General features: G+C 46.6%; 3 protein-coding genes across 3 annotated transcripts in view; all 3 read right to left on the bottom strand.

Moving 5' to 3' along the window:
- The window catches only part of LOC144688603 (apolipoprotein L3-like), a 155,018-nt gene that overhangs the window by 103,786 nt on the left and 26,883 nt on the right, over positions 1-24,349 (bottom strand). The window lies entirely within an intron of this gene.
- LOC144688792 (apolipoprotein L6-like) lies at positions 7,211-23,083 on the bottom strand. Its single transcript, XM_078555737.1, has 2 exons — positions 22,917-23,083; positions 7,211-8,882 (listed from the first exon to the last, which is right to left on the bottom strand). Exons 1-2 carry the CDS (start codon positions 23,081-23,083, stop codon positions 7,985-7,987), a joined length of 1,065 nt encoding a protein of 354 aa, XP_078411863.1. The 3' UTR covers positions 7,211-7,984.
- LOC144688610 (uncharacterized) overlaps positions 23,387-24,349 on the bottom strand; it is an 89,267-nt gene continuing 88,304 nt past the window's right edge. Inside the window, exon 11 of the mRNA XM_078555388.1 lies at positions 23,387-23,869. The gene's annotated coding sequence lies outside the window, so the exon portion shown is untranslated. The remainder of the gene's footprint in view (positions 23,870-24,349) is intronic.

The raw sequence follows: 24,349 nt of genomic DNA, 5'->3' as shown, positions 1-24,349 counted from the left end.
GCTCTGTCTATCCCAATGAATGTTGGGAAAGCTGAAATCACCTAATATAATTACCCTACTGTTATTGTTTATACACACCTCCGCAAATTGTGCACATATTTGCTCCTCAATTTCCCGCTGACTATCTGGGGGTCCATAATAAACACCTAACAATGTGGCTGCCCCTTTTTTATTCCTAAGCTCTACCCACAAAGCTTCTTTCGATGCCCCCTCCAAGATATCATCTCTCCTTACTGCAGTAACTGACTGCTTAACTAATAATGCAATGCCTCCTCCTCTTTTACCACCACCACCACCTCCCCCGCCCCGCCCGAAGATTCTATATCCTGGAATGTTGAGCTGCCAATCCTGCCCCTCCCTCAACCACATCTCAGTGACGATTACTATGTCACAATTCCTCATGTCAATCCTCACCCTTAACTCATCTGTTTACCTGTCATTAAAGTAGACGCCATTCAGCCTTGCCTTACTCCCCTGAAACTTAATGCAGCTGTACTCCCTCTGATTTGATTGTTTTACCGTATTATGTGTCCCTATTCTGCTAACATTCTGTGTACCCCCGCCCCGCTGAATTAGTTTAAATTCCTCCCAACAACACTGGCAAACCCACCTGCAAGGATGTTAGTCCCGCTCTAGATCAGATGTAGACAATCCCGCTCTAGATCAGATGTAGACTGTCCCGCTTGTACAGGTCCCACCATCCCCAGAAACGGTCCCAGTGATCCAGGAATCTAAAACACTCCCTCTTGCACCAACTCTTAAGCCATGTATTCATCTGCGCTATTCTCCTATTTCTGAGCTCGCTAGCACATGGCACTGGGAGTAATCCAGAGATTACACCCCGAGAAGTCTTGCTTTTTAGTCGACTGCCTAACTCCCTGAGTTCTTGATGCAAGACCTCATCCCTCTTTCTACCTATGTCATTGGTACCAACTCACCTCATGAGTGCCCAAAGCCTGTCCACCATCTACAAGGCTCAGGTCAGGAATACTCCCATTTCTCCAACACGCAAGAACCTTAACACCATCCAGGACAAAGCAGCCCACTTGATCAGCACCACATCACTCAACATCAACATTCAACTCCTCCACCAATGGCACACAGTGGCAGAGCCACAAGATTCACTGCAGCAACTCACCAAATGTGTCTTTGACAGCACATTATGAAAGAAAACTAACGCAAAATGTAAAAACTGATAGCAAAAGCTTCGACAAGTATATAAAAGGAAAGAGAGTCGCTAAAGTGAATGTTGGTCTCTTGGGGGATGAGACTGGGGAGTTAACAGTGGGGAACGTAGAAATGGCAGAGACGCTTAATCAAAATTTTGCCTCAGTTTTCACGGTGGAGGATACTAGTACCACCCCAATTGTAACAGGTAGAGCAGAGGATATAGAGAAGGAAGAACTTAGAACAATCACCATCACTGGAGAAAAAGTACTGAGCAAACTATTGGGATTAAAGGGTGACAAGTCCCCAGGACCTGATGGCTAACATCCCAGGGTCTTAAAGGAAGTGGCAGCGGAGATAGTGGATGCATTGGTAATAATATTCCAAAATTCCCTGGATTCTGGAAAGGTTCCAGTGGATTGGAAAAATGCTAATATATATCACCCTTATTCAAAAAGGGGGATGGCAGAAAGTTGGAAATTATAGGCCAGTTAGTTTAACGTCTGTCGTTGGGAAGTTGTTGGAATCCATTATTAAGGAGGTAGTAATGGGGCATTTGGAAAGTCAAATTGCAATCCATTAGAGTCAGCATGGTTTTATGAAGAGTAAATCGTGTTTGACTAATTTGCTAGAGTTCTTTGAAGATGTGACAAGCAAAGTGGATAATGGGGGTCCTGTAGATGTAGTATATGTGGACTTCCAGAAGGCCTTTGATAAGGTGCCGCACAAAAGGTTAATACACAACATCACATGGAGCTAGGGGTAATATATTATCTTGGATAGAGGATTGGCTAACCAACAGAAAGCAGAGTCAGGACAAAAGGGTCTTTTTCTGGATGGCAAGCTGTAACTTGTGGGGTGCCACAGGGTTCGGTCCTTGTGCCCCAACTATTCTAGATGACACCAAAATAGGTGGGAACGTAATTTCCAATGAAATTTACAAATTGATAAGGACAGGTTAGGTGAATGGGCCAAAATTTGGCAGATAGAGTTTAACGTGGATAAGTATGAGCTTATCCAATTTGGTCGGAAGAACAAAAAGGCGACTTATTATTTAAATGGAGAGAAACTTCAGAATGCTTCAGTGCAGAGGGATCTGGGTGTCCTCATGCATGAATGAGCTAGTATGCAGGTACAGCAGGTAATAAGGAAGGCAAATGGAATTTTGGCATTTATTGTTAAAGGAATAGAGTATGAAAATAGGGAAGTGTTGTTGCAACTGTACAAGGCATTGGTGAGACCCCACCTGGTGTACTGTGCACAGTTTTGGTCCCCTTACTTGAGGAAGGATGTAATTGCATTTGAGGTGGTTCAGAGGAGGTTCACCAGATTGATTCCAGAGATCCGGGGCTTGTCCTGTGAGGAGAGATTGAGCAGTTTACGCCTATACTTGCTAGAGTTTAGAAGGATGAGAGGAGATCTAATTGAGGTACAGAAGATGCTAAAGGGGATAGACAAAGTAGACGTGGAGCGGATGTTTCCCCTTCTGGGGCATTCTAGAATGAGAGGCCATAGTTTTAGGCTAAGGGGTGGTAGATTTAAATCAAGAGATGAGGAGGAATTACTTTTCTCAAAGGGTCAATTCACTACCTCAGAATGCAGCGAATGCCGGGCGCTGAATAAATTTAAGGAGGAGATAGACAGATTTTTAATTAGTAACAGGTTGAAAGGTTATGGGGAGAGGGCAGGAAATTGGAGTTGAGGCCGAAATGAGATCAGCCATGATCGTATTGAATGGCAGGGCAGGTTCAAGGGGCTGAATTGCCGACTCCTGCTCCTAGTTCTTATGGAAAAGATGAGCCATGATCCTGCTGAATGGCAAAGCAGGTTTAAGCACCGAATGACTTACACCTGCCCGTTTCTTATATTCTAACAAAATTTGCCCTCCCCCCCTCCTCCAAACGTTGTCCCTAAGCACCGACTCCACCCCTCACCCTGAAGCGGAACCGGACGGTTCACCATCTGGGAGTTATATTCAACTGTGAGATGAGTTTCTGGCCACATATCCATGTCATTATTGAGCCAACATATTTCCACCTCCACAACAATGCACAGCTTCACCCTGTCTCAGCTCATCCGTGCCTTCGTTACCCTCTAATCCTGACTAGTCCCCCACATTCCACCCTCATCCAAAACTCTGTCGCCCTTGTCTTAAACAGCATTAAGTCCCATTCCCCTCTCGCCTCAGTGTTTGCTGACCGAGATTGGCTCCAGCAATCAAATAATCATCTCCTGGACACTGAACCAGGCAATCCTGGACAGGAATCAAATACTTCTGTTTCTCGTTCGTTTTAAGAAGCTGTCTGGGGTCTTCTGACTCTCAGAAATGGCAACAAAAGAAAACCCCTAGAAGCCTGTACCTACAGCTCAATGATGGAAAGAGCCTTTTCTTCCCCTACTTGTAACCCTGCACCAAGGACAGCAGCCCCCAACAAAATGGCGCCCAGTCGCCCAACTGCCACAACCGCCGGGAGCTGTGTCCCGCCACTCAAACTGCGCCAGCGCCGGAACCTATCAACCGTCAGGAGCTGCCTCCCGCCATTCAGGCTGCGCCAGCGCCAGCCCCAGAACCAATCAACCGCCAGGAGCTGCCTCCCGCCACTGAAATTGCGCAGGCGCCGGAGCCAATCAACGCGGGGAGCTGCTTCCCACCACTGAAACTGCGCAGGCGCCGGATCCATTCACCGCCGGAGCCAATCACCGCCGTGAGCTGCCTCCCGCCACTCAAACTGCGCAGGCGCTGGTGCCAATCAGCGCATTGCCTCAGTTTGGTTCCCACTTTGGCCAATTCAACTCCGTGGAGGGACTGCGGAGTTGGCTTTTGGTTCGTCGTCAGTCTGCAGCCTGTCGGCCACAGGTGGAGCTGCACTGATGGGTCCTTCTCAGGATGGCGGCCGGTGACTAGTGGAGTTCCACAGGGGTCAGTGTTCGGGCCACAACTTTTCGCTTTATACATTAATGATCTAGATGAAGGAACTGAGGGCATCCTGGCTAAGTTTGCAGATGATACAAAGATAGGTGGAGGGACAGGTAGTATTGAGGAGGCGGGGAGGCTGCAGAAGGATTTGGACAGGTTAGGAGAATGGGCAAAGAAGTGGCAGATGGAGTACAACGTGGGGAAGTGTGAGGTCATGCACTTTGGTAGGAAGAATAGAGGCATAGACTATTTTCTAAATGGGGAGAGAATTCAGAAATCTGGAGTGCAAAGGGACTTGGGAGTCCTAGTCCAGGATTCTCTTAAGGTTAACTTGCAGGTTGAGTCGGTAGTTAGGAAGGCAAATGCAATGTTGGCATTTCTTTCGAGAGGACTAGAATATAAAAGCAGGGATGTGCTGCTGAGGCTTTATAAGGCTCTGGTCAGACCACATTTAGAATATTGTGAGCAATTTTGGGCCCCGTATCTCAGGAAGGATGTGCTGGCCCTGGAGAGGGTCCAGAGGAGGTTCACGAGAACGATCCCAGGAATGAAAGGCTTAACGTATGAGGAACGTTTGAGGACTCTGGGTCTATACTCGATGGAGTTGAGAAGGATGAGGGGGGAGATCTGATTGAAACTTACAGAATACTGAAAGGCCTGGATAGAGTGGACGTGGGGAAGATGTTTCCATTAGTTGGAGAGACTAGGACCCGAGGGCTCAGCCTCAGTGTAAAGGGAAGACCTTTTAGAGCAGAGATGAGGAGAAACTTCTTTAGCCAGAGAGTGGTGAATTTATGGAATTCATTGCCATAGAAGGCTGTGGAGGCCAGGTCATTGAGTGTATTTAAGACCGAGATAGATAGATTCTTGGTTGGTAAGGGGATCAAAGGTTACGGGGAGAAGGCGGGAGAATAGGGTTGAGAAACTTATCAGCCATGATTGAATGGCGGAGCAGACTCGATGGGCCAAATGGCCTAATTTCTGCTCCTTTGTCTTATGGTCTTATGGGTGTGGGAGGCAGCAGAGAAACTGTGCAGGGCAGTCAGCTCAAAACCCTGGGACCCTGAGAGCCATGTTTGGACCAAGGCTGCAATGAGGTCAGGGGCTGTGTGGCCCTGGTCAAATCCAGCCTGAGTGCCAGTGGGCTGGTTGTTTTCTTTTTCTTCATTCACGGGATGTGGGCTTTGCTGGCTGGGTCAGCATTTGTTGCCATCCCTAGTTGCTCCTGATAAGGTGGTGGTGAGCTGCCTTCTTGAACTGCTACGGTCCACAGGGTGTAGATACACCCACAGTGCTGTTAGGAAGGGAGTTCTATGGTTTTGACCCAGCGACAGTGAAGGAACGGCAATAAATTTCCAAGTCAGGATGGTGAGTGACTTGGAGGGGGACTTCCAGGTGGTGGTGTTCCCATTTATCTGCTGCCCTTGTCCTTCTAGATGGTAGTGGTCGTGGGCTTGGAAGGTGCTGTCTAAGGAGCCTTGGTGAATTCCTGCAGCGCATCTTATAGATGGTTTACACTGCTGCTACTGTGCGTCAGTGGTGGAGGGAGTGAATGTTTGTGGATGTGATGCCACTCAAACGGGCTGCTTTGTCCTGGATGGTGTCAAGCTTCTTGAGTGTGGTGGGAGCTGCACTTGTCCAGTGGGGAGTATTCCATCACACTCCTGACTTGTGCTTTGTAGATGATGGACAGGCTTTGGGGAGTCTGGAGGTGAGTCATTCATTGCAGGACTCCTAGCCTCTGACCTGCTCTTGTTGCCACAATATTTATATGGCTAGTCCAGTTCAGTTTCTGGTCAATGACAACCACCAGGATGTTGATAGTGGGGGATTCAGTGATGGTAATGTCTTTGAACATCAAGGGGTGATGGTTGGATTCTCTCTTGTTAGAGATAGTCATTGCCTGGCACTTGTGTGGCGTGAATGTTACTTGTCACTTGACAGCCCAAGCCTGGATATTGTCCAGGTCTTGCTGCATTTGGACATGGACTGCTTGAGTATCTGAGGAGTCGCGAACGGTGCTGAACATTGTGCAATCATCAGTTAACATCCCCACTTCTGACCTTATGATAGAAGGCAGATCATTGATGAAGCAGCTGATGATGGCTGGGCCGAGGACACTACCCTGAGGAACTCCTGCAGTGATGTCCTGGAGTTGAGATGACTGACCTCCAACAACCACAACCATCTTCCGTTGTGCTGGCTATGACTCCAACCAGCAGAGAGTTTTTCCCCTGATTCCCATTGACTCCAGTTTTGCTCGGTCTCCTTGATGCCACACTCAGTCAAATACAGCCTTGATGTCAAGGGCAGTCACTCTCACCTCACCTCTGGAGTTCAGCTCTTTCGTCCACGTTTGAACCAAGGCTGTAATGAGGTCAGGAACTGAGCGGCCCTGGCGGAACCCAAACTGGGCTTCAGTAAACAGGTTATTGCTAAGCAAGTGTCACTTGATTGCACTGTTGATGACCCCTTCAATCACTTTACTGATGATTGAGAGTAGACTGATGGGGCAGTAATTGGCTGGGTTGGAATTATACTGCTTTTTGTGTACAGGACATAGCTTGGCAATTTTCCACATAGCCGGGTAGATGCCAGTGTTGTAGCTGTACTTGAACAGCTTGGCTAGGGGCGCGGCAAGTTCTGGAGCACAAGTCTTCAGTACTATTGCCGGAATATTGTCAGGTCCCATAGCCTTTGCAGTATCCAGTGCCTTCAGCTGTTTTTTTCTTGATATCACGTGGAGTGAATCAAATTAGCTGAAGACTGGCATCTGTGATGCTGGGGACCTCTGGGGGAGGCCGAGACGAATCATCCACTTGGCACTTCTGGCTGAAGATTGTAACAAATCCTTCAGCCTTATCTTTTGCACTGATGTGCTGGGCTCCTCCATCATTGAGGATGGGGATATTTGTGGAGCCTCCTCCTCCAGTGAGTTGTTTAATTGCCAACCACCATTCACGACTGGATGTGACAGGACTGCAGAGCTTAGATCTGATCCGTTGGCTGTGGGATCGCTTTGTCTATAGTGTGTTGCTTACACTGTCTTTGTTTGCTGGTTTTTTTCACTTCATCCTTCAGTTTGGAAGCTAGGACAATAACACGTCAGCACGCTAATTTGGGCTGTCAGCAAACACATTTATTAATCAGTAAAGTAATAAGTGAGTAGAACCATTGCACAGTGTCGATGTAGCTATAAAACGCAATAATATCCTTCAGAAAGTGAAAAAAGCAAAAGTTCTGACTGCTGCGTTAAAAGTGTCCAATGTTTAAAGTCCACAACCCTTCTGGCCAATTCATGCTCCAACTCTAAAGCCTAAATCCATTTAGACAAAAGCCTAAAATCATTTAAGGGTCACTCTGGATCGATGAATTAAGATAGCTCAATTGGCTTCTCTCATCCATAATTAGGTTATGCCAGGACCATCCTTGAGTTGTTTGCTTCTTTTTGGGGGAGGGAGGGAAGGGTGTCAACTTTGTTGAAGCTTTTGGTTGGCTTTTGTTCATATACGAGGTTAGCACTTTCATCATCGGGGCCTTATGTGACTGCTAATTAGAATAAATGGACTAGATTAATGTTCCTCTAACTGACAGGACCTTTCCCATTTCTTGTCAGGTGCTAAATTGGTAAAATTAACTAACAGTTGGAATATTTGCCCAATTACTCCATTGTGATAATTGATAAGAAAGTCAATGTAGCTTAAACCTCCCCCCTGACTCGCTATGCACCTTGACCTTGAAGTTCTACCGGGCGGGGGGTATGGGGTTTCAATAAGTGGGGTGGCCAGTGAAGTGGTGAAAACACCTTAGGGGAGTGGCTGGTCTGCTGAAGTTACAGCCGCAGAGTGCGAGACCCCTTTCCCCTCATCTCCCCCTTGGTGGAATTCCAGGTCCATTCGTTCAATCTATCTTTAATATGAGTTTCAGAAATTCATTAATGTCTTGGAAGGCTGTTAATTCAACTTCCATCTTCACAGCAGTGTCACGTATGATTTTAGCAACATCAGTTTTGCTTCCCTTGCTCAGGTCTATGGAATTCTTTGTTATGGAGTAGATATTTGTCACTATTAAGATTGCTGAAAGAATTCCTGAAATAACTCTGACAAAAGTAGATAGCAGGGGAAGCGATCCAGAAAGCAGCTGGTTCACGATTTCAGTTTTCTGGCTTGCTGTTGTTACCTGCCTAGCTGTTTTAGACACTGGAAGAGTACTTGGCTCTCCTATACCTGAATCTTCTTCATCTGTCTTCCTACACTTAGCTGCACCGCAGGCTGCATTTAGAAAGTCTGACATTTCTTCACTAGACTTGTGCTTCATGATTTCTGCATGTAGCTTCTGGCTCCAAGATTTCATTGCACCACAAATCTCGTGTAAATATTTTGATATTTGTTTACAGCTGTCATTGTATTGATTTACAATTTCATCAACTCTTTTCTGTTTGTTTGATTGTTTAACAGATTCAGTGATACCAGCTGTAAAATTGGTGGTTGCACCACTCGCACTCATACCAGCTCCCAATGCACTGAGACCCAACGAGGTACCTGATGTAAAAGGACTTGCGATTATTCCTGTAATGGACAGAACCCCTCCTACAACCGCTGCTGAAGCCCCTGTGACGTTTGCAATGGTGGCACTTCTGTGATATTCATCAATGCCGTCCGCAACCTCTTGCAGTTCCTTTATGTATCCTCGTGTCTGGTCTCTCCAAGCTGGGAACTGCTTCGCAAACAATTGGCAATCCTCAGCTCTCTTTTCCAGTTCAGCCTTCAGCTCTACCCTGTTAAGATTGTAAACATTACTTCAAGTCGTTTCACAGCGCACACTGATCTTTACTAACAATGGTACAGAGAGAACAGGGAGGCCAGTCCTTCGTGCCTGTCTTTGTTAGGACTGGGATTTGGATGAATGGTTGGCAATTGAAGAGGGACAATGAGTGGTACTAAGTGAGAGCAATAGGTGATAATAGGGGAAAATGTGACAATTAATGGGGCAAGTAAATGACAGTGAAAGGGGAAAATAGATTGTAATTGAAGATGGCAACCATTGTAAAAAGGGTTAAATGACCTCTACTGTATTGTATCTGCAGTTTTCTCTGATCAGAACCATTACACTGCACTTGTTGACATAGATTGGAGCCTTTTAGCTGTGCCAGCTTAGTGGTAGCTCTCGTGCCTGTAATGTCAAAAGCCAGGGGTCCACTCCAGAGACTTTTGTATAAAATCTATATATGAAGGCATAGTGGTAACGTTGCTGGACTAGCAAACCAGAGGCCTAGGCTAATGTTTACAAACATGGGTTCAAATCTGGTGGAATCTAAATTCAAATTTAATTAATAAATCTGGATTTGAAAGTTAGTCTCAGTAATGGTGACCATGAAACTATCATCAATAGTTGTAAAAGCCCATCTGGATCACTGATGTCCTTCTGGGGAGGAAATCTGCCATCCTTACCTGGTCTAACTGACATGTGACTTTAGACTCACAGCCATGTGGTCCTTCTGAGATGGCCACTCAGTTCAAGACAACAAATGCTGGCCTTGCAAGCAATGCCCATTTGCCATGGAAAAATAAAGAAAAAGAGATCAAAGAATATGTGTCTGTATAGGGTCACCAGCAGAGGACATCGCAGAGTATGGAAATTAGGAATTCAGTGCAGAGAGAGATGGCGGTGTTGCTTTTTGCCTCTAATACCTGTAATGGTTTATGTTAAAGGTATATAAATTCACTTATCCTACCTTTAACTTAAACCAGAGCAAGTACTTAGATAAAAGTAACAATAGTCTAACCCATTGACTAATCAAATAAATAAAAGAAGATTCAATACAGCACTGTGGGTGTACCTACACCACATGGACTGCAGCGGTTCAAGAAGGCAGCTCACCACCATCTTCTCAAGGGCAACTAGGGATGGGCAATAAATGCTGGCCCAGCCAGCGACGCCCACATCTCATAAATTAATCAGAAGAAAGATGGCAGCACGTGTGGTGTGGTATACTGCAACTCTAATTTAAGGAGCACCTTGTGATCCTGGACAACCACGTCTGCAGTAAGTGTTTGTATCTCGAAGAACTTCAGCTCAAGAGTTATTGAGCTGGAGTCCAAAGTACTGACATTGTGGTGATCAGGGGAGGGGGAGAGTTATCTGGGCGCTTTGTTCCAGGAGACAGCCACACCCCTTATGTTAGGAAGTAGTACAGGTCTGGTTAATGATCAGGCACAGGAGAGTGTGACTGAGAGCCAGGTCAATAAAGGAATCCCGGGTGTAATGCTGGAGGAGTCTGCACCTTTGATCTTTTCTAATAGGTACAATGTTCTTTCGGTCTTACTTGGCAAAGTCAGCATCCTGAACAGGCAAACTGACTGTGGCATCATGGAACTGGAGGCTATTCAAGTGGGAAGTGATCAGCGGATGTGGTAGTCATGGAGGACAGTATTCTTGGGGGTTAGATACAGTTCTCTGTGGAGTTGTGAAGGCTATGGTACCTGCTTAGTGTCAGGTTTAAGGACATTTCCTCATGGCAGGAGAAGACTTGGAGTGGGAAGAGGAGGATCCAGTTGTTGTGGTCCGTGTAAGAACCAGTGACATATGTAGAGCATGGGATGATGTTCTGCTAAAGGAGTTTTTTTTTTAATATATTCCTTTCACGAGCTGTGGACGTCGCTGGGTAGGCCAGCATTTGTCGCCCATCCTTAATTGCCCTTCAGAAGGCGCTGGCGAGCCACCTTCTTGAAGCGCTGCAGTCCATTTGGTTTAGGTAGACCCACAGTGCTGTTAGGGAGCGAGTTCCAGGATTTTGAATCAGCAACAGTGAAGGACTGGCAATATAGTCCCAAGAATGAACCATAGAATAGTTCCCGGATTCCCCAAGCTTATGGAGGACTGCCCTTCTCGGTTCATTCCCCATGGCAATGCCTTGACCAATCAAGGTTGGTTTGAACTTGAAACAAAAGCTTGGCAGTTAACTGTTCTCTGCTGCATTCTCCATGGCAATTCCTCTACCAATCCATTTGCCAACCAATCAGCAAGCTCTTCTCATGCAGTATAAATTGTTGTGCTATACTGATGAGTGCAAGACAAGATGCTTTGATAGTATGTCTCTTTTTCCTAGCAATACTCAAATTCGGCACTATTAAACAACTATAGTAATGAACTTAATGTCAATTACATAGGATCAAGATGGCTACTGTGATTTGGAGAATTGGACTAAATGTTATGACGGTAGATAAGCAATGGAAAACATTGAAATAAATATTTCATACTTTTGAACAAATGCATTGAGTAGTGAAAATCCCATGGGAAAAGAGAGCCGTTCATGGCTAACTAAAGATGTTAAGGATAGCATTAGATTAAAAGAAGAGGATTCAAATATTGTCACAATGTGTAACCCTGAGGATTGGGCAAATTTTTAGATACTAGCATAGGATGACCAAAAGATTGATAATGGAGCGTAAACAAGCTTGTAGAATAAAAATAGATTGTAAGAGTTTATACAGGTATTTAAGAAGGAAGGGAATTCCTTAAGGGCTGAGACAGGAGAGATTATGAAGGATATTAATTAACTAATTGGGTTTTTAATAACAACCCAACAGCTTCATGGTCGCTCTGACCGATATCAGTTTTCTTTATTCCCAGATTTCTTTTAACTGAATTAAGATTTGAAAACTGCGGTGACAGGTTTGAACTCATGTTCGAGTGCATTATTAATGCAGGCCTCTGGATTAGTAGTTCAGTCACACAACCAGCACATTACTGAACCTTTGTTTGCTATCCCTGTTAGATATTGTTAAACTAAGTCACCAGCTTGGCGATAGTAAGGAAAAGGTTGAAAGGTCCAATGGCTAAAATGCCCTCTGTTTTCATCTGTACTGACACTGGCCCCTTAGCAGCCCCCTCCACTTCCTCACCTCCCTCGAGACTGGGTTCGTCCAACCTGAGGGAAAGCCAAGACTGTCGGATAGAAGGTATGTGTTCTTTTCCATTGTTTGAAATTGTATCCTAACCAAGCTGTGTTACAGGTGGTCAGTGGTGATGCAAACAGGCTCAACGACCCACCTTTCTGGTCTGCATTAAGAGAGTGAATCTGTTATCTGGGTTAACTTGAAGGCAGGAGCGAATTTAGAAAGAAAGGCTTGGGTACAGTGCTAATTGAGACAGAATGTTTTACTCAAAATTTGTTTCACTGAGCAGCTGCTACATAAATGTCAGTACCCACCATAGCTCTTCTGGAATGGGCTCACCATCTGTGAAAGGAATCAGATGAATATTAACGCATTTTAACACTATCAAAGCCTCTGTGAGCTCCCTATTAATAGGACACACTGGTCTTTCCATGGAGCTCCGTGCAGATTTACAGCAGAAGTCTGCTGGAACAGTCTAGAAGCTACAGAGCCATTGCCCTATACAAAATCTTGAACCCAAAATTATGTTTATTTTCGGGGCCCAGACCACTCTCTGGTACTAACTGAGGCCATTAACTTAAAAAAAGAAAGACTTGCATTTGTCTAGCGTTTTTCACAACCACTTGGCATCTCAAAGCACCTGACAGCCAATGAAGTACTTTTTGAAATGTATTCACTGGTGTAATGTAGGAAACACAACAGTTAATTTGCACTCAGCAAACTCCCACAAACAGTAATGTGATAATGACCAGATAATCTGTTTTTTGTGATGTTATTTGAAGGATTAGTATTGGTCAGGACACTAGGGATAACTCTAAAATTAAAGCAAAGTACTGTGGATGCTGGAGACCTGAAATATAGAGAAAGTGCTGGAAAAACTCCACAGATCTGTGGAAAGAGAAGCAGTTAACATTTTTAGTCCAATATGGTTTATGAAGAAGAATCATATTGGACTTGAAACTTGAACTCTGTTTCTCTCGCCGCAGTTGCTGCCAGATCTGCCGAGTTTTTCGAGCACTTCCTCTTACTACACCAGGGATAACTCACCTGCTGTTCTTCAACACAGTGCCATGGGGTGTTTTACATCCACCTGAGCAGGCATATGGGCCTCTATTTAACACCTCATCCAAAAGACAGCATCCAAAAGTGCAGCACTCCCTCAGTACTGCACTGGAGTGTCAATCTCCATTTTTGTGCTCAAACCCAGGAGTGGGTCTTGAACCCAGAACCTTATGATTCACAGGCGAGTGTGCAACTTATGCTGAAAAATCAAGGCTGACATGCCAGTGCAATACTGAGGGATTGCTGAACTGCCAGCGGTGCTGTCTTTTGGATGAGATAGAAAACTGATACCCCATATGCTCTTTCAGGTGCGTGTGAAAGATCCAATGGCACTATTTCAAAGTTGCAATATAAAATAAAAGATACAATTTTAAGGAGGGTTCAGGAACAGAGGGATCTCGATATATGTGGACTAATTGTTGAAGGTGATAGGATAGATTGGGAAAGCAGTTAGTAATGCATAAAGGATCCTGGGCATTATAAATTGAGGAATAGGGTTCAAAAGCAAGAAAGTTAAGCTAAACCTGTATAAACCACTGGTTTAGCCTCAAGTGGAGTGTTTTGCCCAATTCTGGGCACCCCATTTTAAGGAAAGGTGTGAATTGGAGAGGGTGCAAGAAAGATCTGCAAGACGGCAATGAAAAGTTTCTGTTACGGGGATAGATTTGCAAAGCTGGGGCTGCTCTCTTTAGAGAATGTTCAGAGGTGTTCGAAAAAGAGGATAGCGGCGTTCAAAACCATGAGGGTTCTGGACAAGATGGATTGGAAGAAACTGTTCCCATTGGTGGATGCATCGAGAACCGGAGGGCACAGATTTAAGAAGATTGGGAAAAGAAGCAATGGCAACATGAGGAAGGACATTTTTCCGCATCAAGCGTTTGTGATCTCAAATGCACCCCATGAGGTGAAAGCAGATTCAATCTCCATTGTTTTCAAAAAGGAATTGGATAATTAGCTGAAGAGAAAAACAAATCGCAGGGCTACAGGAAAAAGGTGGGGGAGTGGGACTAGCTGAGTTGACCTTTCAGAGGGCTGCCAATGAGAATCATGTCCTGTGACTGACCAAAATGGAGAAGGTTCGCATCAGCATAGGCATGACAGGCTGAATGGCCTCCTTCTGTGCTGTAAGCATTTTATGATTATAAGGGCAGGGATTTATCCCCAGTGACCAGGCCAGTATTTCTTAGGCAGTCCCTTGGGATTGAGGATGACTTGTTTCCACTCTGGTTGATAAGTCCAATGCACGATCTGCAGACTCTGCCACGTGCGGGGCGGGTAAGTGCTTGGAGATGGGTTGTTTGGTGGTTTGTGCACTCTTTCTGACACCTCAACTTTGTTCCTGTGTTCCCGACAAATTCTCTCGATGTGCTCAGTGTCTTCCCAAAAGAATCCTCTCCATTTTGTTCAATCATGACTCCCATTGGCGGTGTTACAATTCCCGTTGAGATGGCTTTTACTGTAACAAACGAACTAAAGTTGATATTGACTAAGCATTACTTAGTAAGCAACTAATACTCTATAGACCAGGTATTCCGTATTAGTTTCTGAATATAACATAAAACCCCACGCCACACTTATATATTATTTCGTGCTCAGGGATTTGCTTCCCACACAGCAAGTCCCCCACCTACCTCAGCGGAGTGATGAGGCCCTTAAGGAGGCATTAATTGACTGGGCATGGTAGGGTTAGGGTTAGGAGTTCCCACCCACCATTCTCCCACCAGATTCATTGGCCACCGTCACCAAACTTGACGAGGGGGAAAAGCATAAAATTCCACTGCCAATCTCTTTCTCTGGGGCTCACTCTCTCTCCAAAGTCACTAAATCAGTAAGTCTGCACAAAGCCAGGTCAGCTGCTTCCGCCTTTGTGTTCAGGTATGAAAGTTAGCAAGTTGGTTTCAATATGATTTGACCCGGGTCCCCATGGTGACTAGATCCCATCAGCTTATCACCAGGCAGAACTAGTAGGTCACATGCTCCATCTTATCCTGAATTTAAAGAGAGTTTAAAACATAACCATCTTATAAAACCTGGCACTTGGAATAGCATGGATGTTTGTCCTCTTCATGGATGTTTTAAGGACACCCCAAAACATTCTGTTGTCCTGTGAATTTCCTGGTGCAGCTGAGTTGTTTAGTTGTCCACCACCATTCACGACTGGATGTGGTAGGACTGCAGAGCTCAGATCTGATCCATTGGTTGTGGGATCGCTTAGCTCTGTCTATCACTTGCTGCTTATGCTGTTTGACATGCAAGTAGTCCTGTGTTGTAGCTTCACCAGGTTGACACCTCATTTTTAGGTATGCCTGGTGCTGCTCCTGGCATGCCCCCCTGCATTCTCCATTGCACCTGGGTTGATCCCCTGACTTGATGGTAATGGTAGAGTCGGGGATATGCTGGGCCATGAGGTTACAGATTGTGTTCGAGTACAATTCTGCTGCTGCTGCTGCTGTTGGCCCACAGCGCCTCATGGTTGCCCAGTCTTGAGTTGCTAGATCTGCTAAATCCCATTTCGCACAGTGGTAGTGCCACACAACACAATGCAGAGTATCCTCAATGTGAAGGCGGGACTTCGTCTCCACAACAGCTGTGCGGTGGTCAGGAAGCAGTTGCTTTTGGAATCTGGTGTCAAGCACATGGACTACATGAACTGCTGGTTTTGAGTGATCAGCACCTCGATGCTGGGCATGTTGGTTTGGAAGAAGACGCTGTTGTTGGACCGCCTTTCTTGCCACCAGATTTGGAGGATCTTACAAAGACACTGTTGGTGGTACTCCAGTGCTTTGAGATGTCTGCTATAGATTGTCTAAATCTCTAAAGCATATACGAGCATGGGGATCATTGCTGCTCGGTAAACCAATACCTGAGTCTCAGGTTTGCGATTCTGCCCCCCCCCCCCCCCCCCCCCAAAAAATACTCTTTTCCTCAGGCTGGTAGCTGAACTGGCATTTTGGAGGCAATGTCTGCCTTTGTCGACAGAATTCTCCCAAGATTTGGAAAATGGTCCACGTTCTCCGGGGTCTCACCATTGACCTTAATCAATGGGGGTATTGTGCTATGGGAGCCGGTTGGAAGAGAACCTTCATTTTCTGGGTGTTTAGTGAAAGCCACGTTTTCTCTTGCGCTTCAGAGAAGGAGTCGACAATGACCTGGAGCTCAGTTTCTGAGTGAGTGCATAAATAAGTGTCATCTGTCTGTTGAAGCTCGTTAACTGAAGTTGAACTAATTCTGATTTTGGATTGGCGGCGTTGTAGATTGAACGGTGTCCCGTCCTTTCGATAAATGACCTCCACGGCCAGAATTTTCCGGCCCCATTGGCGTCGTGGCGGGTGGGGATGGACAGTATGGTGCGAAGGCCAAAATTTGGTTCCATGCCAGCTCTGAAAGTACAGCGGGATGGTCGGTTATTGTCATGAATCCTGCTGGAGGCTGGCGTGAACCTGATTTGCATCCCAGTAATGGGATGCAAACTAAGGCCCGACGGGGATCGTCCCCCCCACGCCAGATTTACCGTTATGTCGGCGGGAAAGCACACCGGCCCAGAACAGGTCTGGACAAGTGTGACGTACAGAAGTCGTGACTTACCATTAAGGCCTTGCACAGATTGTAGACGCCCAAGGATCAGAAGATGCTGGAGCCCAACAGCTACCAGACCTTGGAGAAACACATGCATCGCAATGCTGACTGAACTCTCATGGACACCGCAAAGCAGCTCTCGGAAGGTGGGAGGTCTCCTTTGATGTCTCAGGCCTGCTTGAGAACATCACGGTCTTGGCTATGGGCTGCCATGGATGATCGACAATGAGGTGGGAGAGGAAGGTGTACCTGGGGGTGTGGGGGGGGGGGACAAAAATGTCGGGTGGGATGTGAGCTTGGGAGGGGGAGGAGAGTGTAACAGGGCAAATGCGGCAATTGGGAAGGTAGTTATAAGTGGGGGAAAGAAGGTGTATGGGAGGGAGATCAGGAGGTGGAAGAGGTCCAAGGGGAGGAAGGTGTCTGTGGGGAGGTGGAGTTTAGAGGGGGGTAGGTGTCCAGGGGGTGGAGGGAATTTGGTGGGGGAAACTGTCCAGGCATAAGAGGTAGTTCAGAGTGGGGGGGAAGCTGTCCAGGGGGAGGAAGGTGTCTGGGGGAGAATGGTGGTAGGGGGATGTCCAGGTGAACGTGCAAGGAAGGGGTCTATGGAGTCAATGGCTGCCTCCTGGGGAGCAAACTAAGGGTGGGCGTGGTAGGAGGGAATGGTGAGTATGGGGGCAAAGGGTGGGAGGGCAAAGGTGCATCAGTAGCAGTAGAAGGGACGGTGAGAATGGACACGGACTCTGGGGGTGGGCAGAAGGAGGTCGGGGAGGTCAATGGGAGTGGGATCGTCAGGAAGGCAGGGACTGTGCACATACACCTGGACATCATAGAAAGACAATGGTTCAGGTTGGTAGGTGATGGTTGGGAGGTGGAAGGTGATGCCAGGGGGGTCAACGGTGTAGGGGAAAAGGACGAAGGAACTGGTCAAAAACTTAACTACGACCAGCGTTGTCGAAAGCAAAAGTGAGCGGAGCCTCATGTTGGACGGGCACAGATGCTGCATGGGAGTGTGGTCAGTGGGTGGGCAGAGATGCAGGTCAGGCTCAGATGGACAACTGAAAGAGAACCCCAGCAGGCAGCATCGAAAATGCTCGGGACAGTGAGATGAGTGTGATGGATGAAGGCTCCATGTGCGTGGGAGAGTCCTTGAACAAGGCTCCGAGGGGCCCAGCTACTTACGCACACTTCCAGAATCACTCCTGGTTCAGCTGTGTGCAGCTGAATTGCTAGTTGGGGGAGCGAGGGGGAGTGACGGGGGGGAGGGGGGGGCTCGCGAAGCCTGTCAATGAAGCTGAGAGACAACATTGTACATTACTCAGTGAAAATGAATATATTTTCACATTATAAAGTAATTAAATATGTTCACCCGTGCTACCACTTGTGATCACAATTTATTAACTTTCCCTAGGCTTACCACTCCCTCTTGTGGCCCTGACATCCGAAGCAGGGTTAGAGACAGCTTGAGTAATGGTTGTCCCTGTTGCCTTTGGTGTACGTCCTCTGGAGAGCCAAGGCTTTGAGGGCCCCGGCTTGCTTTGGCTGTCCACAGAAGTACCGAGGATCCGAGGGACCTTGGTGTGCATGTCCACCGGTCTCTTAAGGTCGCGGGACAGGTAGATAAGATGGTTAAGAAGGCATATGGGATACTTGCCTTTATTAGCCGAGGCATAGAATATAAGAGCAGGGAGGTTTTGCTGGAACTGTATAAAATGCTGGTTAGGCCACAGCTAGAGTATTGTGTGCAGTTCTGGAATCCGCATTATAGGAAGGATGTGATTGCACTAGAGAGAGTGCAGAGGAGATTCACCAGGATGTTGCCTGGGCTGGAGAGTTTTAGTTATTAGGAGAGATTGGATAGACTGGGGTTATTTTCCTTGGCAAAAACAGAATTACCTGGAAAAACTCAGCAGGTCTGGCAGCATCGGTGGAGAAGAAATCAGTCAACGTTTCGAGTCTTCATGACCCTTCGGCAGAACTGAAGCATAGTTAGGAGAAAGTTCTCCTAACTATGCTTCAGTTCTGCCGAAGGGTCATGAAGACTCGAAACGTTGACTGATTTCTTCTCCACCGATGCTGCCAGACCTGCTGAGTTTTTCCAGGTAATTCTGTTTTTGTTTTGGATTTCCAGCATCTGCAGTAGCTTTTAGCTTTTTATTTTCCTTGGAGCAGAGGAGATTGAGGGGGGATATGATTGAGGTGTATAAAATTATGAGGGGCATAGCTAGGGTAGACAGGAAGGAACTTTTCCCCTTGGTGGAGGGATCAATAACCAGGGGGCATAGATTTAAGCTAAGGGGCAAGAGGTTTAGAGGGAATGTGAGGAAGAAAATTAGATTAAAAGAGTTAGGTACTTGTTTGACCGGCGCAGACTTGATGGGCCAAGGGGCCCTTTTCTGTGCTGTAAACCTCTATGACTCACTGCCCTTTGATGTTCAATGGCATTACCATCACTGAATCCCCCCCACTATCAACGTCCTGGGGGTTACCATTGACCAGAAACTGAACTGGCCATATGAATACAAAAACAAAAATACCTGGAAAAACTCAGCAGGTCTGTTGAAGGGTCATTCGGACTCAACGTTAATTGTGTTCCTCTCCGCAGATGCTGCCGACCTGCTGAGTTTTTCCAGGTATTTTTGTTTTTGTTTTGGATTTCCAGCATCCGCAGTTTTTTGCTTTTAGCCATATGAATACTGTGGCTACAAGAGCAGGTCAGAGACTCGGAACCATGCGACGAGTAACTCACTACCTGACTCCCCAAAACCTGTCCACCATCTACAGGACACAAGTCAGGAGTCTGATGGAATACTCCCCAATTGCCTGAATGAGTGCAGCTCCCACAACACTCAAGGAGCTTGACACCATCTAGGACAAAGCAGCCTGCTTGATTGGCACCACATCCACAAATATTCACTCCCTCCACCTCTGACACACAATAACAGCAGTGTGTGCCATCTACAAGATGCACTGCAGGATTTCACCAAGGCTCCTTAGCATCTTCCAAACCCACGACCACTACCATCTAGAATGACAAGAGCAGCAGATACATGGGAGCACCACCACCTGGAAGTTCCTCTCCAAGTTACTGTCAATCCTGACTTGAAAATATATCATTGTTCCTTCACTGTCGCTGGGTCAAAATCCTGGAACTCCCTTCCTAACAGCACTGTGGGTGTACCTACACCACATGGACTGCAGCAGTTCAAGAAGGCAGCTCACCACCTCTTTCTCAGGCACAGCTAGGGATGGGCAATAAATGCAGGCCCAGCCAGCGAAGCCCACATCCCGTGAATGAATAAAATAAAGTCTCTTCAATGGAGGAGTTGTCCTCTTGGCTGAAGGTGGGGAAGTCGTTGGAGCTGAGGGATGGACTGGCTGAGGATGTTGGTCGCTTGGCAGAGCTCCCTGTGAACCAAAGTAGAGATTATGAGTGCGTGGCAGCAGAGTCAAAAGCAAGAGAGAGAGCACACACACTTGGGTTGAGAGAATGATAATGTGATGCAAGATCCTCACGTGGGTGTTCGTCGCCCACAGGCACGGTCCACGTCCTCACCAGTCTGCATGATGGTAGGCCCCTCATTGTGAGCGAGGGGCCTAATGTGGGCCACTCCACCCCTGGTCTGGGAGCTCTCCCTGCTGATGTGAGCCAGCTTCTCCTGCCTGAAAACAGATGGACAGAGTGTGAGCAGGTTGCATGGCGCTGTGTGGAATGTTCTCTGTAGGCTGAGTGATGAGAAGAGTGAGTTACCCTGTCGGAACTGATGAGACCATTCATCCTCTTCCTTCACTGGATGGCTGACCTCCTCTGCACTCCGGTGGTGCTGACTGACTTATAGACTCACCGACTCCGCGGCCAGATTGCTGACACTGGTGGGCCTCCTGCAGCCAGAGTGGGGGTAGAGGACATGGTGGCGGCCTTCCACCACGTCCATAGAGGAGTCACTAAATTTGGGGCTGCTGTCTTCTTTGCTTTCTGGACCATCTATCACCTGGAGCAGACCTGGTTTGTATCAGTGAAGTAGACTGCGCTCTGGTGCGCTTTACATATGGCGCCTGGCGCGAATAAGTGCTGAGGTCATGGCGGGGCAGGCAAATCCGAGCTTGTCTGCCAGCGATTTGGAGTTGTTCCCTGTAAATGCATTATTAATGAGGCGCAACACACTGGGAATGGAACGAAAACCCACCATGGCAGCTGGCGGGTAAAACTACTTTTTTCCCCGCCTGCTACTGCACTTTGTGCAAATCTGGTGTTAGGAACTAGAGATAGTTTAAGTAAGTTATATTTGTATTTGTGGGTGCTCAGAATAAGGTTTATCTTCAAGTTTAAATTTAATTTGTATTTCTGTATTGGTGTGTTAAGAAAGGGGGGAGCTTTTAGTTTGACTTTAAAAGACGCTTGCATTGTAATCAGGTTTTACAACTCTCGATGGGGAGTTAGAACTAACACAAGGCAGGAAAAAACTGTGCTGTTGCCTAGCAACAGGAGGCCCACACAGAGACACAGAAACCGGAAACAGTTTGAGTTTAATTGAAGCCAGGGTTCCAGAGAGGCTGGACACAGCAGAAGGAACTGCAGAGAGAGCAGTTTTCCCATAAGAACAGGAGAAGGTCCCGGAAACCAGAAAGCAGATCCTAAAGGAAAAAAGAAAATCCCAAGAAAACCTTATTGTTAAAGGAAGAATGGGAGTCTAGAAAAAGTCCTGTTCAGTGGAAGTGAAAGTAAGGAGCAGAGAGGAAGGCTTCAGGCTTAAAGGAAGAAAGCTGCAGGATGCAGACTTAAAGCAAAATAGGCTTGCGAAAAGCCAGAAGACCCAAGGAGACAGCCAAAGGCCTGTAACTCTTTACTATGGGCATGTGAAGCAGTGCAGTTCTGTTGGCATGGCTAAGTCAGAGAGAGAGAGTGTGTGATAGGAAGCCTGAATGCTTGTGGCGATCCAGGGGAGAGGAACATCGAAAGGAGAGTTCAAAGCCCTGGAGGTGGACCCTTGTGGAAGGCAACTGACAGAAATGGTCATTTGGGAGAAGGTTCCTAAAGCAAGTTCTTCCAGAGCGGAGATTGCAAACCCTTGTGAGAAAGAGAAAGTTCAGTGAGACTGATTGGCTCATGGTGTGACAAGCATCTGGGAGGAATTGATGAGAGATCCACAGCATCTGTCTGGGGTGGCATCTGTCACTTGGTTTTGTAGTGTGGTGTGTCTGACCACAGGTCACCTATTGGTTTACATGGACTATATACTTAATGTGAACATTAGAGTATAAGAGATTTTGTAACTTGTGTTATCATTATGAACTTGTCTACACCTGTAAAGGTGTAGTTGTGGGTGGAGGAGTAATGTCATTTAGTTCAGCTTTTCTCGATGTTTCATTTTTTTGTTAAAGTTCATCAACTGACTCCTGTGACTCTGTTCAGTAGCCACTCTCCACATTTCTAAACAAAAAATATAAGTTGGGGTCTATCAAGCTGGGTTCCACCCTGGGATCAAGCTTGTCCAGTTGTAACATCAGCTGGGATCATAACACTTGGATGATTCCACCCCATGTCTGTGGACAGTTTGCTGGAAGTGAGGTGTAGTATTGCAGTGAGGAAGATGGAGAAGAGGGTTGGTGTGATGATATAGCCATGTTTGACCGCAATCCTTCACTGAGATAGAGTCTGTGGTCATTCCACTGGTGAGGATCATAGCTTGCATGTCAACCTGGAGTATTTGGAGAATGGTGACAAATTTCTGGGGCAGCCAAACTTGAGGAGAACACCCCATGAGCTTTCATGGTTGACATTTTGTGAGTTTGATTAAGTCCATAGACAGCGATTGGTGCTGTTATTGCAATTTTCTTGAACAGTGAGGTTCATGTCTGTGGTACTTCACAATTGACAAAAACCACATTTCAGTGCTGAAACCATTCTATAGGTGGAATGTAATGCCCTCCAGCATGGCAAGTTTAGTGGTGGGGGGTCAATTAGTTAGGCGGGTGGGGACCCCGTTGCCTTTCTGCCTCTGTCCCGATTAAGTCCATGGTGGGGGAAGGGCAGTGGATGGGCTTCCTATAAGTTAACAATTAATGCCCACTTGAGGGCCTCACCCTGCCACCATTGGTATTCACCCATCGGCGGGCAGGGGAGGCCCCTTGTTCAAAGGCACTCAGTGCCTGTTCAGGGGACCCAGCATTGGGAGAAGTGGAGAATGGAAGTGGGGGTGTGGGGGGGGAAACACTGAGAGTCACCCACCTGTCCTTGCTGACACTCTCCTCCCTATGCGACCCTCACCCAATGACACCCCTCCCACCACCACCACCACCTGTGAACTTGGTCCATCCGTGATTCTTGGCCTTGGGTAGGTGTATTGGCGGCAGCAGTCACTATCTCCGAGGTGCTGCTGCTGAGTAGTGCAAGCTGCTGGTCTCGAATTGGTTGGCAGCCCTTGACAGGTGGGATTTCCACCCTGGTGTCCTTGATCCCGGGCATTGTCCACTGCTATCCAGTTAAGTGCCTGATTGGCAGGCGAGACCCCCCATCGCATCCATTAAATACCACCCTATGATTGTAAGAGCAGGGAATTATTCCCAGTGCCCTGGCCAATATTTATTCCTTATTCAGCATCACAAAAATTGATTGCCATCACGTTTCTGTTTGTTGCCTGCAAATTGGCTGCCACATTTCCTATTTTGGGTTGTCAGCATGTTTGTGTTTGTTGCCCTTTACTTATATGGTCTTCTAGCTCGATGAGGTTTCTCTTACTCTAGGAGTGACTTGGAGATAGACAACATTACGTTTTTCTTGAAACTGTTTATTTAGAACTAATTACATCCAAAACCTCTTGGTTAGTACATTGTCCTTGGGACACTGATTGTTCTGTATCTTGCTTCCTTGGAGCCTCTTGGTCATCTGACTGATGTCATGCTTTAATTCATAATTAACATCATTCTCTAATTAGCATAATCATTAACTCCTTACTCTACATCGCCCCCCAGTATAATCTCAAAAATGTTACATTATTTTGTTAAACTGTTTACATTACATTCTGACCATCTGTTAACCTCATGCACTCTTTACAGTTTCCATCCAACTCCTACCTCCCCCCAAACCCCTAACTCACTTTCCGTCAATCACTAACAGTGTTCTTGGCTCCCTTGGAGCACGTGTAGGACGTATGTGTTCCGTTATCATCTCCTTGGAAGGTAAACACATTGGTGGAGTGGGATAGCAGCATCTCACGACTGCTGGCTGCTGGGCTGTGACTCTTACAATGACCTGAATGTAAAGGCAGTGAAAACCAATCAAGGAAAAACTGGTTCAAGGGAGAAAATCTTCAGGACTTGCATGATCATAACCTCATAAGGAAGACAACACACTAACATTCTCTCTGTACTCTTCTGTGTTGCACTCTGGGGAAGGTGAAGGCACCGGCTTGAGAAAATGAAGCACTTTCAGCTGCTATGAAGAATTTTGCAGCTGTTTCGTTCACTGCTGCTGTAACATCGAAAGAAGTATTCAACACCGGAGTCACAGAATCACAACGGCACAGGAGGAGGCCAGTCAGCCCATCGTACTGCACCAGCTCTCCAATTGAGCATCATGACCTAGTGCCATTGCCCTGCCTTTTCCCTGTGGCCCTGTGCATTTGTTTCCAGTCAAATTATCATCTAATGCCCTCTTGAATGCCTCAATTGTACCTGCCTCCATCACACTTCCAGGCAGTGCATTCCAGACCCGAACCACTTGCTGTGTGAA

This window comes from Cetorhinus maximus, chromosome 1, assembly GCF_964194155.1.
Source record: "Cetorhinus maximus chromosome 1, sCetMax3.hap1.1, whole genome shotgun sequence".
NCBI classification, from domain to species: domain Eukaryota; kingdom Metazoa; phylum Chordata; class Chondrichthyes; order Lamniformes; family Cetorhinidae; genus Cetorhinus; species Cetorhinus maximus.
Note: the sequence above shows the minus strand (reverse complement) of the source record. Positions and strands in the feature narration are given on the sequence as shown.